This window comes from Grampus griseus, assembly GCF_964374135.1.
Source record: "Grampus griseus genome assembly, chromosome: 10".
Taxonomy (NCBI): Eukaryota; Metazoa; Chordata; class Mammalia; order Artiodactyla; family Delphinidae; genus Grampus; species Grampus griseus.
In genome coordinates, this window is record NC_139004.1 from 52,370,641 (window position 1) to 52,387,585 (window position 16,945).

The following is a 16,945-nucleotide window of genomic DNA, read 5'->3' on the forward strand; positions in this document are numbered from 1 at the left end:
GGCCTTGCTCTCTCAAGTCTAAATCTTCACACATGCTTTCACTTCTTTCTGGAACATTCTTCCCCTCCCCTCACTGCACGTGCGAGAACCCTACCTTATCCTTCCTGTCTCAGTTTAGTCTCCTCTAAGAAGCTTTCTCTTATTGAAGTCTGGTTAAGCACCCTCCTTTGTACTTCCACAACATACCACACACTTCATATACTTCACTGTAGTGTGTCAGCTTATTTGTGTGTTTCCTTCAGTGTGTCACGTCTGTCCCCTTCTTTCAACAAATATTCTCTGGGCAAGTAATCTTAACAGTAAGCAGGATATAAAGTCCTTGCTTCTAAGATGCTTACAGGAAAGAAATTATCCCATTCTTAACGGGTACTTGCTTGCTTGCTCGCCAAAACCAGAAACCGTATCTTAGTCTCTCTGGGCTGCTATAACAAAAACACCATAGGCTGGGTGGCTTTAAACAACAGACATGTATTTCTAACAGTTCTGGAGGCTGCGAAGTCCAAGATCAAAGTGCTGGCAGGTTTGGTGTCTAGTAAGGGCTGGCTTCCTGGGTCAGGGACAGTTTTCTCACTGTGTCCTCACATGGCAGAAAGGGTGAGAGAGCTCTCTGGAATCTCTTTTGTAAGGGCCCTAACCCCATTCATGAGGGTTCCACCTTCATGGCCTGATCATCTGCCAAAGACCCCACCTCCTAATGCCATCATATTGGGGGTTAGAATTTTAACATGAATTTGAGGGGACTCATTCACTCTATAGCACCTGTCCTATACACAGAAGATCCTTTACCAACATTCTTATCTCTTAATCACAACCACATGGAGTCTCTGTTTTCATAACTATACCTCATCTGTCATTGCTTATCCTGGGCCTTTACCACAATCTACTATAATAATTCATCACTCATACCTATGAAATTCAAGCGGCTCCCTCTCATCAATAACAGATCATAAAACATACCTCCTTCACTAAACTTAGGAAAACTTTCTAGTCACTGTACCGAGTTGTCGGTATTCAGCTGCCTTGCCACAGCCAAGCTGAACTAAGTTTGAAGATACTAAAAAGTCTGTCATGAACCTTCTCTTTATTCTACTATACAATTAGAAGGATCGAAAAATGTTAAAATTCAGGATGCCTATGTTTTGAATTGATGGACATTTAAAAATCATCTTTAATGGCCTAACCATTCAATAAACAAAAGCCATTAAATTCCAAGTCATTTTTGGAAAACACAACACAGAGCCTAATAGTATGAGTAAAATAAAGTAAAAATTACATACATACTTCATTCTATCCAATTAATATACCTTTAGAGTGGCAAGTAGGACAATGGGGCCTGTGTGGCTTCAAACAATGCTGAAAGAATGCACCTACGTAACATCTATGAACTTTAAGAAAGTTTTATCTTCAATTCCTCAGCCTTCAGCTGGCAGCGAAACAGACACACCAGCATTAAGGGTGCCAGCCAAATAGTTAATGATCTGTAAACATATACCTGTACAAGCAGAGAGTTCCTGTTTAAACAGACTAAGATGAAAGCCCTTCTACAAAGCACTCTTTAGTGATGATGTTAAAATTATTCTCTAAATAGTTCATCTAAATGTGCATTTCTATATTAGGTTTTCTTAAAGAGGGCATATTTTAAAGGTGTTTTAAAAACAAATCAGGGAACTTCCTGGTGGTGCAGCAGTTAGCATCCCATGCTTTCACTGCTGATGGCCAAGGTTCAATCCCTGGTGGGGGAACTAGGATCCCACAAGCCATGGGGCACAGCAAAAAAAAAAAAAAAAAAAAAAACCCATAACTAGAGCTTCCAAGACAAGATGGCAGAGTAGAAAAATGTGAGCCCACCTTTTCTTACAAAAACACCAGAATCACAACTAACTGCTGAACAATCATCAACAAAAAAACTCTGGAACCTACCAAAAAAGATATCCTACATCCAAAGACAAAGAATAAGTCACAATGAGACAGTAAGAGGGGGCACAATCACGATAAAATCAAATCCCATACCCACCGGATGGGCGACCCACAAACTGAAAAATAATTATACCACAGAAGTTCTCCTACAGGAGTGAAAGTTCTGAGCCCCACATCAGGCTCCCCAGCCTGCAGGTCTGGCAATGGGAGTTAAAGCTCCCAGAGAATCTGGCTTTGAAGGCCATCAGGGTTTGTTTGTTTTTTTTTTTTTTTTTCAGTACGCGGGCCTCTCACTGTTGTGGCCTCTCCCGTTGCGGAGCACAGGCTCCGGACGCGCAGGCCCAGCAGCCATGGCTCACAGGCCCAGCCGCTTCGCGGCATGTGGGATCTTCCCGGACCCGGGCACGAACCCGTGTCCCCTGCATCGGCAGGCAGACTCTCAACCACTGCACCACCAGGGAAGCCCGGCCATCAGGGTTTGATTGCAGCAATTCCACAGGGCTGGGGGAAACAGAAACTCCGCTCTTGGAGGGCGCACACAAGGTTTCATGCACATCAGGACCCAGGGAAAAGAGCAGTAGCCTCATAAGAACCTGGACCAGACCTACCTGCTGGTATTACAGGGTCTCCTGCAGAGGCGGGGGGCAGCTGTGGCTCATTGCGGGGACAAAGACACTGGCAGCAGTAGTTCTGGGGAGTACTCAGGGGCGTGAGCCCTCCTGGAGGCGGCCATTTTCTCACCAACACATGGCCCCTCCCCACAGCCTGTAGGCTCCAGTGTTGGGATGCTTCAGGCCAACCAACCAACAGGGTGGGAACACAGCCCCCCCCATCAGCAGACAGACTAATACTTAAAGTTTTCCTGAGCACACAGCTCCCCACTAAACACACTCCCTGACACAACCCTGCACACCAGAGGGACAACACCCACCTCCACCCACCAAGGCAGCAGCCAGTCCCTCTGACCAGGAAGCCTCCACAAGCCTCTTAGACAGCTTCATCCACCAGGAGGCAGACAGCAGAAGCAAGAAGAACTACAACCCTGCAGGCTGCAGAATGGAAACCACAATCACAGTAAGGTAGAGAAAATGAGATGGCAGAGGGAAATGTTCCAGATGAAGGTACAAGATAACACCCCAAAAGAACTAAGTGAAGTGGAGATAGGCCATCTACCTGAAAAAGAATTCAGAGTAATAATAGTAAAGATGAGCCGAGATCTTGGAAAAAGAATGGAGGGACAGATGGAGAAGATACAAGAAATGTTTAACGAAGACCTAGAAGAACTAACAAACAAACAGAAATAAACGGTAAATAACTGAAATAAAAAACATACTAGAAAGAAACAATAGTAGAATAAATGAGACAGAAGAACAGATAAGAAGACAGAATGGTGGAAATCACTGCCGCAGAACAGAATAAAGAGAAAAAGAATGAAAAAAAATTAAGACAGTCTAAGAGACCTCTGGGACAACACTAAACACACCAACATTCACATTATAGGGGTCCCAGAAGGAGAAGAGAGAGAGAAAGGACCTGAGAAAACATTTGAAGAGATAATAGCTGAAAATTTTCCTAACATGGGAAAGAAAGGAAACAGTCACCCAAGTCCAAGAAGCAGAGAGTCCCAGGCAGGATAAACCCAAGGTGGAACATGCTGAGACACATAGCAATCAAACTGACAAAAATTAAAAACAAAGAAAAAATATTAAAAATAATAAATAATATACAAGGCAATTCCCATAAGGTTATCAGCTGATTTCTCAACAGAAACTCCACAGGCCAGAAGGGGGTGGCATAATATATTGAAAGTGATGAAAGGAAAGAACCTACTACCAAGAATACTCAGCAAGGGGCTTCCCTGGTGGTGCAGTGGTTGAGAGTCGCCTGCCGATGCAGGGGACACGGGTTCGTGCCCCGGTCTGGGAGGACCCCACATGCCGCAGAGCGGCTGGGCCCGTGAGCCATGGCTGCTGGGCCTGTGCGTCCAGAGCCTGTGCTCCGCAATGGGAGAGGCCACAGCAGTGGGAGGCCCACGTACTGCAAAAAAAAAAAAAAAAAAGAACACTCAGCAAGGTTCTCATTCAGATTTGACAAGCAAAAGCTAAGAAAATTCAGCATTTCCTCTAACATCAGGAACAAGACAAGGATGTCCACTCCCGCCACTTTTATACAACACAGTTTTTAAGTCCTAGCCACAGCAATCAGAGAAGAAAAAGAAATAAAAGGAATCCAAATTGGAAAAGAAGTGAAACTGTCACTGTTTGCAGATGACACGATACTATACATATAAAATCCTAAAGATGCTACCAGAAAACTACTAGAGCTCATCAATGAATTCAGTAAATTTGCAGGATACAAAATAAATACGCAGAAATCTATTATGTTTCTATACACTAACAACAAAAGACCAGAAAGAGAAATTAAAGAAACAATCCTATTTACCACTGCATCAAATAGAATAAAACACCTAGGAATAAACCTACGTAAGGAGGCAAAAGACCTGTACTCGGAAAACTAAGACACTGATGAAAGAAATCAAAGATGACACAAACAGATGCAAAGATATGATATACCACGCTCTTGTATTGAAAGAATCAATACTGTCAAAATGACTATACTACCCAAGGCAATCTACAGATTCAGTGCAATCCCTATCAAATTACCAAAGGCATTTTTCACAGAACTAGAACAAAAAAAATTTTAATTTGTATGGAGACACAAAAGCCCCAAACAGCCAAAGTAATCTTGATAAAGAAAAACAGAGCTGGATGAATCAGCCTCCCTGACTTAGACTATACTACAAAGCTACAGTCATCAAAACAGTTTGATACTGGCACAAAAACAGAAATATAGATCAATGGAACAGGATAGACAGCCCAGAAATAAACCCACACACCTATGGTCAATTAATCTACAACAAAGGAGGCAAGACTATACAGTGGAGAAAAGACAGTCCCTTGAATAAGTGGTGCTGAGAAAACTGGACAGCTATCTGTAAAAGAATGAAATTAGAATATCCTTTAACACCATACACACAAAAAAACCCAAAATGGATTAAAGAGCTAAATGTAAGAGCTGACACTATAAAACTCTTAGAGGAACACATAGGAAAAGCACTCTGACATAAATGGCAGCAATATCTTTTTTGATCCATTTCCTAGAGTAATAGAAATAAAAACAAATGGGACCTAATTAAACTCAAAAGCTTTTGCACAGCAAAGGAAACCATAAACAAAATGAAAAGACAACCCATAGAATGGGAGAAAATATTTGCAAATGATGCAAGGGATTAATCTCCAAAATCTACAAACAGCTCATGCAGCTCAAAGAAGCAACCCAATCAAAAAATGGGCAGAAAACCTAAATAGACATTTCTCCAAAGAAAACATACAGATGGCCAAGAGGCACATGGAAAGGTGTTCAACATAGCTAATTATTAGAGAAACGCAAATCGAACCTACAACGAGGGACTTCCCTGGTGGCGCAGTGGTTAAGAATCCGCCTGCCAATGCAAGGGACATGGGTTCGAGCCCTGGCCCAGGAAGATTCCACATGCCGTGGAGCAACTAAGCCCACGTGCCACAACTACTGAGCCTGTGCTCTGGAGCCTATGAGCCACAACTACTGAAGCCCGCACACCTAGAACCTGTGCTCTGCAATAAGAAAAGCCACCACAATGAGAAGCCCGCGCACTGCAACAAAGCGTAGCCCCCGCTTGCCACAACTAGAGTAAAGCCCACGCGCAGCAACGAAGACCCAATGCAGCCAAAGGGGGAAAAAATGCAATGAGATATCACTTGACACCACTCAGAATGGCCATCATCAAAAAGTCTACAAACAATAAATGCTGGAGAGGGTGTGCAGAAAAAGGAACCCTCCTACGTTGGTGGGAATATAAATTGGTACAGTCACTATGGAGAACAGTATGGAGGTTCCTTAAAAAACTAAGAATAGAGCCACCATATGATCCAGCAATCCCACTCCTGGGTATATATCCAGAGAAGACCAAGGTTCAAAAGGATACATGCACCCCAGTGTTCATTGCAGCACTGTTTACAATACCCAGGAAATGGAAGCAACCTAAATGTCCATCAACAGAGGAATGGATAAAAAGGATGTAGTACATATATACAATGGAATATTACTCAGCCATTAAAAAGAATGAAATAGTGCCATTTGCAGCAACATGGATGGAGCTGGAGATGATCATACTAAGTGAAGTAAGTCAAACAGATAAAGACAAATATCATATGATACCACTTATATGCAGAATCTATAAAAATGATACAGTGGGGCTTCCCTGGTGGCGCAGTGGTTAAGAATCTGCCTGCCAATGCAGGGGACACAGGTTTGAGCCCTGGTCCAGGAAGATCCCACATGCTGCGGAGCAACTAAGCCCACGCGCTACAACTACTGAGCCTGTGCTCTAGAGCCCGCAAGCCACAACTACTGAAGCCCGCACACCTACAGCCCGTGCTCCACAACAAGAGAAGCCACTACAATGAGAAGCCCGCACACCGCAGAGTGGCCCCTGCTCGCCACAACTAGCGAGAGCCTGCGCGCAGCAACGAAGACCCAATGCAGCCATAAATAAATAAATAAATTTTAAAAAATGATACAAATGAACTTATTTACAAAACAGAAACAGACTCACAGAATGAAACAAACTTATGGTTACCAAAGGGGAAAGGCAGGCGGTGGCGGGGGTGGGGGGTGGAGATAAATTGGGAGTTTGGGATTGACATGTACAAACAATTATTTTTAAAATAACCAACAAGGACCTACTGTACAGCACAGGGAACTCTGCTCAATATTCTATAATAACCTAAATGGGAAAAGTATTTGGAAAAGAATAGATACATGTATATGCATAACTGATTCATTTTGCTGTACACCTGAAACTAACACAACATTGTTAATCAACTATACCCCAACATAAAATAAAAATTTAAAAAAACCGTAACTTCTCATTAGATCAAATTCTATTATAATAAAGTTATTTTCATGTCCTCATCCAGGCACTGGGCAACTTTTTCTGTAAGGGACTAGATAGCAATATTGTAGGCTTTGCAGGTCACATAAGGTCTCTGTCACATATTTATCTTTAGTCCCCCCCCCCAACTCTTTAAAAATGTAAAAAACAAACGAACCCCATTCTTAGCTTGCTGGCCATACTAAAACAGTCTATAGGCCAAACCCTGTCCTAGTGGATGGACCAAAAGGAGGAAAGATTTGTTGATCCAATTACAATGAAATTCTCCATAGCAAATAAGCCTGTATTTCAAATTACTTGTCTGAACCCTATTCAAATAAGTCACTCTCTGTGAGTGAACCAAGTAGAGGATCCAAGCACTTAAAAGAACTTCGGTTTTACCATAAAGCAGTAACAGCCATCAACTCTCACTTCTCAGCTCAAATTTGAAAACCAAATTGATTACAAAAGAAAAACTCCACACAAAGTCACCAAAACAGTATAGAGGTAAAGGTGTGCTCATGATATTGTTTTATGTCCTCAAAAGATCTAATTCAACAATACAATGTACTGTCCGTAAACTTTATAATGATAATTTAATTAATGAATTAAACATGTGAAGATCTAGGAGATGTGATTTCCAACTATAACACTGTCACCATACGATGTGTGAACCCGGACAAGTCAGGTATTTCCATTTGCTCCCTGTCTTCTAAACAGAGGGGGAGGTAAATCCAGACAAATCTCTGAAGTGATGGATTTAAAATTCTTTGACTATTACAATTCATACCTCCTTGATCAGTGATACACTAGAAAAAAATTTTTATAAGACCTCAACAGTGTTTTAAAAAGATAACATAAAAACATGAATCATGAAAATGAGCAGTCAGAACACTAAGTACACACAATACGTTAGCAACAGCTATCTTGAACACTTCCCATGTATGCCACTGATTGAAGTGTTTTACAAACATTACCTCATACAATCCTCAGGATAATCCTAAAAGGCAAACAGTATAATCTGAAAGATTAAGCAATTTGCTAAAGAAGGGTCGGTCAGGATTTAAATCCAGCAATGCTCCTCCACACTATTATCACTGTCACTGATCAGGAGCAGCTTCCAGTCTTCTCCCCCACAGCTCAAGACAGACAGGGATGACAAAAGGTAAAATTAAGCAACACTCTGCCTCCCTTTCCTCCCAGTTTCCTTTCCTGCTACTGTGGAAAGCTGAAGCACTGTACTCTTCTTGCTCAGCACAGGTTTGTGTGCCTGATGCCTGCTTTCTATGCAGACCTTTGATTCACACTTCCACACTTCTGTAGGAAACTTTATGGTCCACAGCATCATGACAGAGAGAATTCTAACCTGCCATATTCCTTCTTTACCCAAGTAAGATACCAACATTGTAAAATTAACATTTTTGATTTGGCTTTGTATGATATAAAATAAATCATCCTATTTTACCTGAAAGCTCTGGTGACAAGAGCCATGAGGAGCCATCACTGGAGGTACTTTTGGGCTTGGACCCTCTCCATGGCCTTCCATAAATTATCTCATGACCCAGATAGGGTGGGGGGTTTTGATCTGCTGTCCATCTCACAAAGAGCATCTCCTCCCTTTCCTCAGCCGGCAAGAGCAGGGAGAAACTTAACCAGCTGTAGCATCTGCACCCGGTGACTCAAGACTACCTCCCTCCAATACGTCAAGGAGTGCACATACAGTGGAAAGTTAGACAAACCCAACCCTGAATCCTAGCTCAGCTGTGTAACCTGGGGTTCAAAGCCCTCTTCTCCAAAACAGTGAACATGCTACACAGTAAAGCACCTAGCAGAACACTCAAGTAACAAGCATAATATATGATACTCCCACCCCATCAGTTCCCTACCTTTGAATATCATCATTCAGCAATCCACATCACATTAAAATCATTTCTCTCACTCTTGCAGCCTGACTAGATAGACATGAACTGAAAACCACTGAGTTTAATTCAATAAACATTCACCAAAGCCAACAAGTGCTGATCCAATGGTTATTAACAGTTCCTATGCTCCAGAAGGTCAAAGTCACACTAATGCAATAGTTCTTAATTAACAAACATGATATATATTGTACAATAAAACTGCCTTTAAATTAACATGCCAATTTTTAACCTACCTACTAGATAGGCAAAGATTAAAATGAATAATCCTTGATGTCAGCAATAGTGCTAGACAAACAAGTACTTTCACATACTGATGGTGGGAATGTAGAATGGTACAGCTTTCCAAAAATACTGTTTAGTAATATACAAAAAGACTTAAAATATATATACTTTTGACCCAGCAATTCAACTTAAAAGAATTTATCCCAAAGATAATATCTGGCAAGCGGAAAACGGGGTATAACAATAATAATCTGTTTACCAATCTTATAATTATGATAGAGTCATATATTTTATTCAGTCATTAAAAGGGAAGAAATCTGTATCTACTGCCACACAAAAAAAACCCCTCTGATACATAAAGAAAAAAATCTGACTTCAAAACACAAGGTATGAGCCTATTTTGTTTAAAAAACAAATATACACATAGAAAAAATGAACATTCCTATCCTCATAAATTTTTTTCTCTCTCTCTCTGGCAAGAAACACGTATTACTTTTATAATTTAAAATAGTGAACACTAATTTTAAGAGGACGGTATGTTACACATAATTTCTTTCAGTTCTTTTAATCCCAGGAACTATGAAAGAATCTCAGTTAGGAGGCTGTAATTTGCCCCACAATCCCACAGCTTTGAATGGTAGGAAGGGCTGACTCCCACACCTGGGGGCCTCTAGTTAAGGACTCTTCCACACCTGAGCGCCCCGGGTCTTTTCACCAGGTTTTTAGCTACAGCAACACGTTCCCTTAGTCCTGCAGTGTCCTCCTCCCCACCCTACTTAGCAAAATTTTACTCAGATACCACCTTTTCCATAATAACTTATGTAAGCTATTTAGCAATTATTTCAGACTGACATTTGATTTTTTTTTACTATATACTTTGAGTCTTTCCCCACAGAAGGTTATAAGCTCCTGGAGGGCAGGGACCTAGTGAGCCCCGTTTCCTCCTGATGACCCAGCAGAGCATTTTATGCACAGCACGTTCTAATAAATGCTTGATGAACAAATAAATAAAGAGGTTACCTGTGCAGTCTAACAGCCACTGCCCTGACTTTACAAATAAGGCCCCAAAATGTTAGTCCATGGTCACTCAATAGTAACAGTCCCATGCTGAACTTGGGTCTTTTCTTTTTCCTAACTCAAAGCTCCTGTGTGTTTTGCATTTTCAAAGTACTTTTGCTGACCTTCTCTCACATGGACTTCACACCAGCTGACTTACCACTGTATTGGCCGACATCTGTAGTTCTTCCAGCTGTTTTCTGTTTTTGACAGCAGCACTAAGGGGAAATATATGAACCACTCTTGACATTTCTTAAACCTGCATTGAAACTATACCTCTAGCTGGAATAAAGTAAAAGCTGGTCATCAATCATCCAATGTTTATTTACTGAGCACCTATTAGGGGCCAAACATCATATTCCATTAACCAGAAACCTCTATTAACTGGCACCTGTGCTTACTGATAAAATTGATGCCCATAATAACCTAAAGCAAGGGTCTACAAAGAGCCCACAGGCTAAATCTGGTCTGCTGCCTGTTTTTGCAAATAAAATTTTACTAAATACTGCCACAACCATCCACTTATGGATTATCTATGGCTCTTTGGGGGCTACAAGGGCAGAGTTGAGTAGTTACAACAGAGACCATTATGGCTCACAGAGCCTGGATTATTTACTATGTGGCCTTAATCAATTGCTGACCATCATAAAATATCAATATGCCACTGGACTCTCAAAAACATATTTTTTAGCAGTAGTGACACATAACAGGCAATAGTTTCCTTAATCCTTTGAAAATTACCAGTCCAGCATCATATATGTGGTAACACTATTCCTTGCATCACATGCCCATAACCAATCATGCCAGAAAACAGCATCAACTGATAAAAATCTGTGTTTCCCACAAGTCATATAACCTTGGGGATCTTTAATCCCAGCTTCTCCCAAAATTAAGTTTCTGACTGAACAATCTCATTATTTTTAGAGTAAGTCCTCACACAGAAAACCATTCACTTACTTGACAAGTTACTTCTCTTAACAACATCTCTAGTCCAGTGTATATCTTGAGGTTTCCTACTTGCAATAATTCAAACATAATAGAAACCAGTTTTACTCCTGATGATGCTCAGTATTTTGTGGGGGTTTTTTTGGCTGCACACTATCCTGAATTATCACCTTCGGGGAAAAATGCAGACTCGAGATTTCTTCCCTGAGTGGAATCAAACAGCCCACATATACAAATAAATACTTTACTAATTTAAATCCAATTGCAATATGTTCTCAAAACATTTCTTTAAAAATATACAACTCACAAGCTTTACAATTAGAAATAATTACAGAATGTCAGAAGAGATAAGACTTAAGAGATGACTAAATCCAAATATCTTAATTTACAGATGAGAAAAATGAGGCTTACATGATTTACCGGAAGGGCCAACTAGTTTTCATTAATTCATGCTGGCCTTAAATCAGGAAGTTATACTGATGTCTTATCTGTAAGCCAGGCACTGTGCTGGGGTCCAGGGCTACATATGTATCTTCACCGACAATGAATTCAATTAATCTTTTATCAGTGAGATTTTTTTGCAGTGAGACAGATTACATCACGGAGAATCAGATAAAATTCCTTAATAACTGCTAGACATCTTTTTGCTTTTCCTACAAAGAAAGCTCTCTTCCTGCAGAGACAGTCCAGTGGAGCCAGGCTGCACAATTCAGAATCTTGATGTTGCCCCTTTCTGGCTATGTAACCTCACAGCAATTTACTTAACAGCTCTGTGTTTGTTTCCTGATCTTTAAGGGGATAATCACGGTATGTAAACAATCCTTATGTGGCTGGTACAGGTAAGTGCTCTATAAATTTTAAGTACCATTGTTGTTATTTTCCTTAGGTAGTTTTCTTATCAAAACATGGTTAAGTAACCAAGGTATGGAGAAAGTGCCCTCAAAAACAGCTATTGAAATACATGTAATTACAATCACTGTAGTAAAGTTTCATTAAATATAAAGGGTAAAGAGAAAAAAACACTTCTTAAAAGGTCCATTTATAAGTTAAATCCTACTTAAAATATATGCACAAGAAATTTTGCCTTTTAGGGACTTCCCTGGTGGTCCAGTGGTTACGAATCCACCTTCCAATGCAGGGGACACAGGTTTGATCCCTGGTCGGAACTAAGATCCCACATGCAGTGGGGCAACTAAGCCAGCGCACCACAACTACTGAGCCCGCGTGCTCCAGAGCCCACAAGCCCTCGCGCCACAGCGAAAGACCCTACGTGCCACAACTAAGACCCAATGCAGCCAAATGAATAAATATTAAAAAAAAAAAGATTTTCCTTTTAATATTACGAACAAACAAGTTCATTCGCAAAATCTTTCATGAAACAATGGTTAAATGCTAATGCCATAGTGTTTCTGGGTTTCACTAGGGGTCAGGTCCGGGTAGAGTAAATGACTGCTTCAACACAAATGCCATGGCAACAGACGTGTCCCTCATTAAGCTACATCCTAGAATCCAACAAATATTTGGATTTTACTTTAAAATAATCATTAGTATTTTTACTCAAAGATGGCCTTTTAAAAAAAGTTATGCAGTAGGAAGAGTACGTGGCACTTCCTCCCTTGAAGGGACTTCTATCAAGTTGGAAAACCTGGCCAGAGTCACAGAAGGCAGGGTCTTTACAGCTGTGTGACCTCGGAAAACTCACTGAACAGGTCTCCAAGATTCAGTACCTCATCTATAATTGGTGTTAACATCTATCTCCCAGGTTTTGGGGGGGATGGGGAAAGGGGGACAGAGGAGGCAAACTAAGATTCGTATGAAAATGCTTTGAGGATGGCTAACACACATGCACACATTGCTAGTTCTGACCCCTTTCACCCACAGGCAGTGGGAGGGGAGGCCGTGTAGCAAGGTAAAGTTAAACTGCAATTTGTGTTTGGGGTACTTAAGTCTTGATCAATGTTCCTATTCTATACAGTTGCTGGAAATGTAAAACCTTGTTATAGTCTCAGATTTGGTTTTTTAAATATGAGACTCCAGAGATCACCGTAATTCATGAAAGACATATTAGGGCCAAGCATCCTCCTGCCTAGCACCTTCAAACTCATAACAAAGAAAACCACAATCCCTATTTCTCTATTTCTCCCCTCTACCAGCATAAACTGAATGCGGCCGTAATATGTGATGGTAAAATGTCTTTAAGAAATCTTTAGAGGTATTCTAGAAAATTAATCCTATTTATGTAATCAGTATAAAAATCTGGTACCAGCTTTTTCCAAAGCTGAAAAGGACTTTGATGAAAATCCCTATAGTAACAGTACTCAAAAATTTTTTTTAATTTTAAGCTTGTATAACTTGATACTAGATGGAGCTTTATGAACTATTAAGCTCATATAAGAGACTTCCCTGGTGGTCCAGTGGTTAAGACTCTGCACTTTCACTGCAAGGGGCACACGTCTGATCCCCGGTTGGGGAATTAAGATCCTGCGTGCCGCATGGTGTGGCCAAAAAATAAAATAAATTTAAAAAAAAAAAAGCTTATATAAAAGGAAATTTAGGGCTTCCCTGGTGGCGCAGTGGTTGAGAGTCCGCCTGCCGACGCAGGGGACACAGGTTCGTGCCCCGGTCTGGGAAGATCCCACAAAAAAAAAAAAAAAGCATGGTGCAACCTCAGTGCAAATTAGGAACGTTAAGAAATGAACATCTATTTAAAAAAAAAAAAGAAATGAACAAAACTGTCACTTTTGTTTCACTAAAAACAGAACCATGTAACTAACATCTAATGCACAGGAATAATTGGAAGGAACTTATAAAATGAAAACAAAATTCAGGAATCTTATCTTTACAATGGCAGTATTTGATTTTTTTTTTGTTTTTTTTCTGCGGTACACGGGCCTCTCACTGTTGTGGCCTCTCCCGTTGCGGAGCACAGGCTCCGGACGCGCAGGCTCAGCGGCCATGGCTCACGGGCCCAGCCGCTCTGCAGCATGTGGGATCTTCCCGGACCGGGGCATGAACCCGTGTCCCCTGCATTGGCAGGCGGCCTCTCAACCACTACGCCACCAGGGAAGCCCTACAATGGCAGTATTTGAAAAGAAGTCTTATTTAACTTAGAGTATTTGAAATATAACCCACTTCAATGAGGTCACTTTGTGTTAGGTCCATTTTAGTTTAGCACTTAATAGTAATTTGTTTAAACTAGTAATCTGAAAACATTTTCTGAATTTTTTTTTGCTCTTGGATCCTAACCTATATCTGCCCTATAAATATCAGTTACGTAGGCACTAACTCAAATTTTTAAAAAGAGTTCTGATAAAATATTTTCTAATCCAGTTAAGAGACTCATCACAAAAAGTCACTGTGCTGTTATCACTTCATAAACATTATCTCATTCAGTTCTCCCCATAACACTAGGAAGTAGGCATTATTATTTCTGTAACATCCATTTTAAGGAAGAAGAAATTGAGGGTCATATAAGTCAAAGAACTTGCTTAAGATCATAGGACTAGTATGTGATAGGGTCATGAATGAACCCAGGTGAATCCGCAGTAGGTACTTTCAATCACATTAAAAACAAAGGTAGGGACTTCCCTGGTGGCACAATGGTAAAGGATCCGCCTGCCAATGCAGGGGACCCGGGTTCGAGCCCTGGTCCGGGAAGATCCCACATGCCGTGGAGCAACTAAGCCCGTGTGTCACAACTACTGAGCCCACGTGCCACAACTACTGAGGCCCGCACGCCTAGAGCCCGTGCTCTGCAACAAGAGAAGCCACCGCAATGAGAAGCCCACGCTCGCCGGAACTAGAGAAAGCCGGAGCGCAGCACCGAAGACCCAACACAGCCAAAAATATAAATAAATAAATAAAGTGATATATATTTAAAAAAAAAAAGGTAACACTAATTTTTCAACTAGCTCCAGTAACTTTAAATAACGCCAAGAATCATATACTGTAGACTGTCAAGAGTTCATGAAAAATGATTTGTTTCTATCTAAACATTCCCATTAAAAGTGGACCCTGACAAGTATCATTTGACTTCTTTGTTTCCCTTCCTGTTTTTAAATGAACATTAAAAAGTCTTGAGACATCAAAACCAAAGTTTTAAAATTCAACGATCATCCTATAAGCCAAACTTCAAATTTTCACATCTAAAGAATATGAAAGAAATCTCTAAGTTACTTTGGAGCTAAGCCTGCAAAAATGTGAACCTGTGAATTGTTCTCCACGTCCACCCCCAGAGTCAGTAAAGAAACAAAATACATAACTTCCAGAGAGCAGAGGGAATATAGATCAGGAGATTTGAGACGTTAGACCATTTCTCATTATTACACCCATCAGGCCGAAGGGACTGAACGAGAAAGGTAAACGTTTACTGCACTTTACAAATTTCAGAATTATAAGTGACAGTGAAAAAGACAGCTGCAACACGAGCCCACTGTACCCGTAAAAGCTGAATCAAATAATTACATTTATCACGACTACACCAGGCCTCATTTCTAGCTTCTGTAAATTATACAAAGAGCCGGCTATTAAATATTGATGGCATGCCATTTGCACTGGAGCTGTCGCGAAGAGCCTTCTGCTACCAATTTTTGTCATGAAAGAAAAAACGTCCTTATTTTCTAGGTAAACCCCAAGCCACTAGAATCTCTCAGATGGGGCTACCGCATTGTCCTTCCCGGAGGAAGCTGTCAGGGCCAACCCCACACATCCAGGGGAGGAGAAACTTTCAGGGGAGGGCGGGTCCCTGCAGGTCCCGGGGCAGGGGTCCCTGTTCTCCTTCTCCCCCAGCTGTCAGCCACAGGTCGGGCGGCGGGGCGGGGCCAGCCCCGGCTGTCCGCACAAAGCGAGCCAGAGAGCGGCGGGCGGACCCAGACCCAGGCCACGCTGGGGGGCCGCGCAGTGGGGAGCAGGTGGGGGCACTTACCCAGCAGCAGCACGTTCTTCCCCGCGGGGAGCTTGGAGCGCGAGCGGGTGGAGACCTCGCTGAGGATGCAGGACCTGGCGGGGAACAAGACGCACGCTCAGGCTGGAGCCCCGCGCGGGAGGAACGGCACCGGCCTCGCGCGCCCGGGCGGGGGCGGCCGAGAACGCGGCGGCCTGGGCAGGGCGCCGAGCTCCGGCGGGCACGCGACCCCGGGGCGTCCCCGGCCCGGGGGTGCCGGCGGGGACCGGGGAAGGGTGCGGTCCTTACCAAAGGTTCTGCCCGTCCTCGTCGTCCCCTGCCGCGGCGCCGCCGTTGCCCGAGGTTAGCTCGTTGGCCAAGGGACCGCCCGTGTAAGTCGAGGTTAATCCCGCCGGAGAGGAACCGAAAGAGCCTACTCGCCCCACAGCCGCCATCTTAGTCGGGAACACACCGGTCCCAGCAAAGCTGAATGAGCCAGGCGGAGGCGGCGGCGGCGGCGGCGGCGGCGGCGGCGGCGGCGGCGGAGGCGAGAACCCGGATATGCAGCGTTCGGCGCACGGCAGCGGGGCGGGGCCTGCGGGGGTGGGGCCCAGGCACTGCAGGGACTGACGGAGCGAGAGACGGCGAGCTGCGCGTGCGCAGCAGGCCGCCGGCCGGCGAAGGGGGAAATGCGCGTGCGCAGGTGGCTCGGCGGGACGCCGTCCAGCAGCCCCAGTCTTTCTGAGCTCAGCGGGCTGAAGCGCTTCTGGCCACCGCCTCCGCAGCCCTAGGCTGCAGCTGGGCGCGCTGGGGTGTGTCAGGTGAACAGTGCTCCCTCCCACTCTTCAGTCGGGTCCACAAACCCCGCAGCGGGTGTGGAATTCCTGCACTGTCACTGCTGCAATTGGAATTGGTGGTTCTTTGTACGTAATACAAAAGAGATTCCTAATTTCATCCTGAAATCTCCTTTCACCATTGTTCTGCAGATTCTCTTTGCCTCATTCCTGTGTTGTCTTCTTTCTTATCTTA

The 16,945-nt window shown here is 42.8% G+C and overlaps 1 protein-coding gene across 1 annotated transcript in view; it reads right to left on the bottom strand.

Moving 5' to 3' along the window:
- The window catches only part of DYNC1LI1 (dynein cytoplasmic 1 light intermediate chain 1), a 45,456-nt gene extending 29,005 nt beyond the window's left edge, over nucleotides 1–16,451 (bottom strand). The window contains exons 1-2 of the mRNA XM_082663837.1: nucleotides 16,226–16,451; nucleotides 15,959–16,032 (exon numbers count right to left, since the gene is read on the bottom strand). Coding sequence (XP_082519963.1) covers nucleotides 15,959–16,032; nucleotides 16,226–16,371 — 220 coding nt within the window. The 5' untranslated portion in view covers nucleotides 16,372–16,451. The remainder of the gene's footprint in view (nucleotides 1–15,958; nucleotides 16,033–16,225) is intronic.
- Nucleotides 16,452–16,945: the final 494 nt, after the last annotated feature.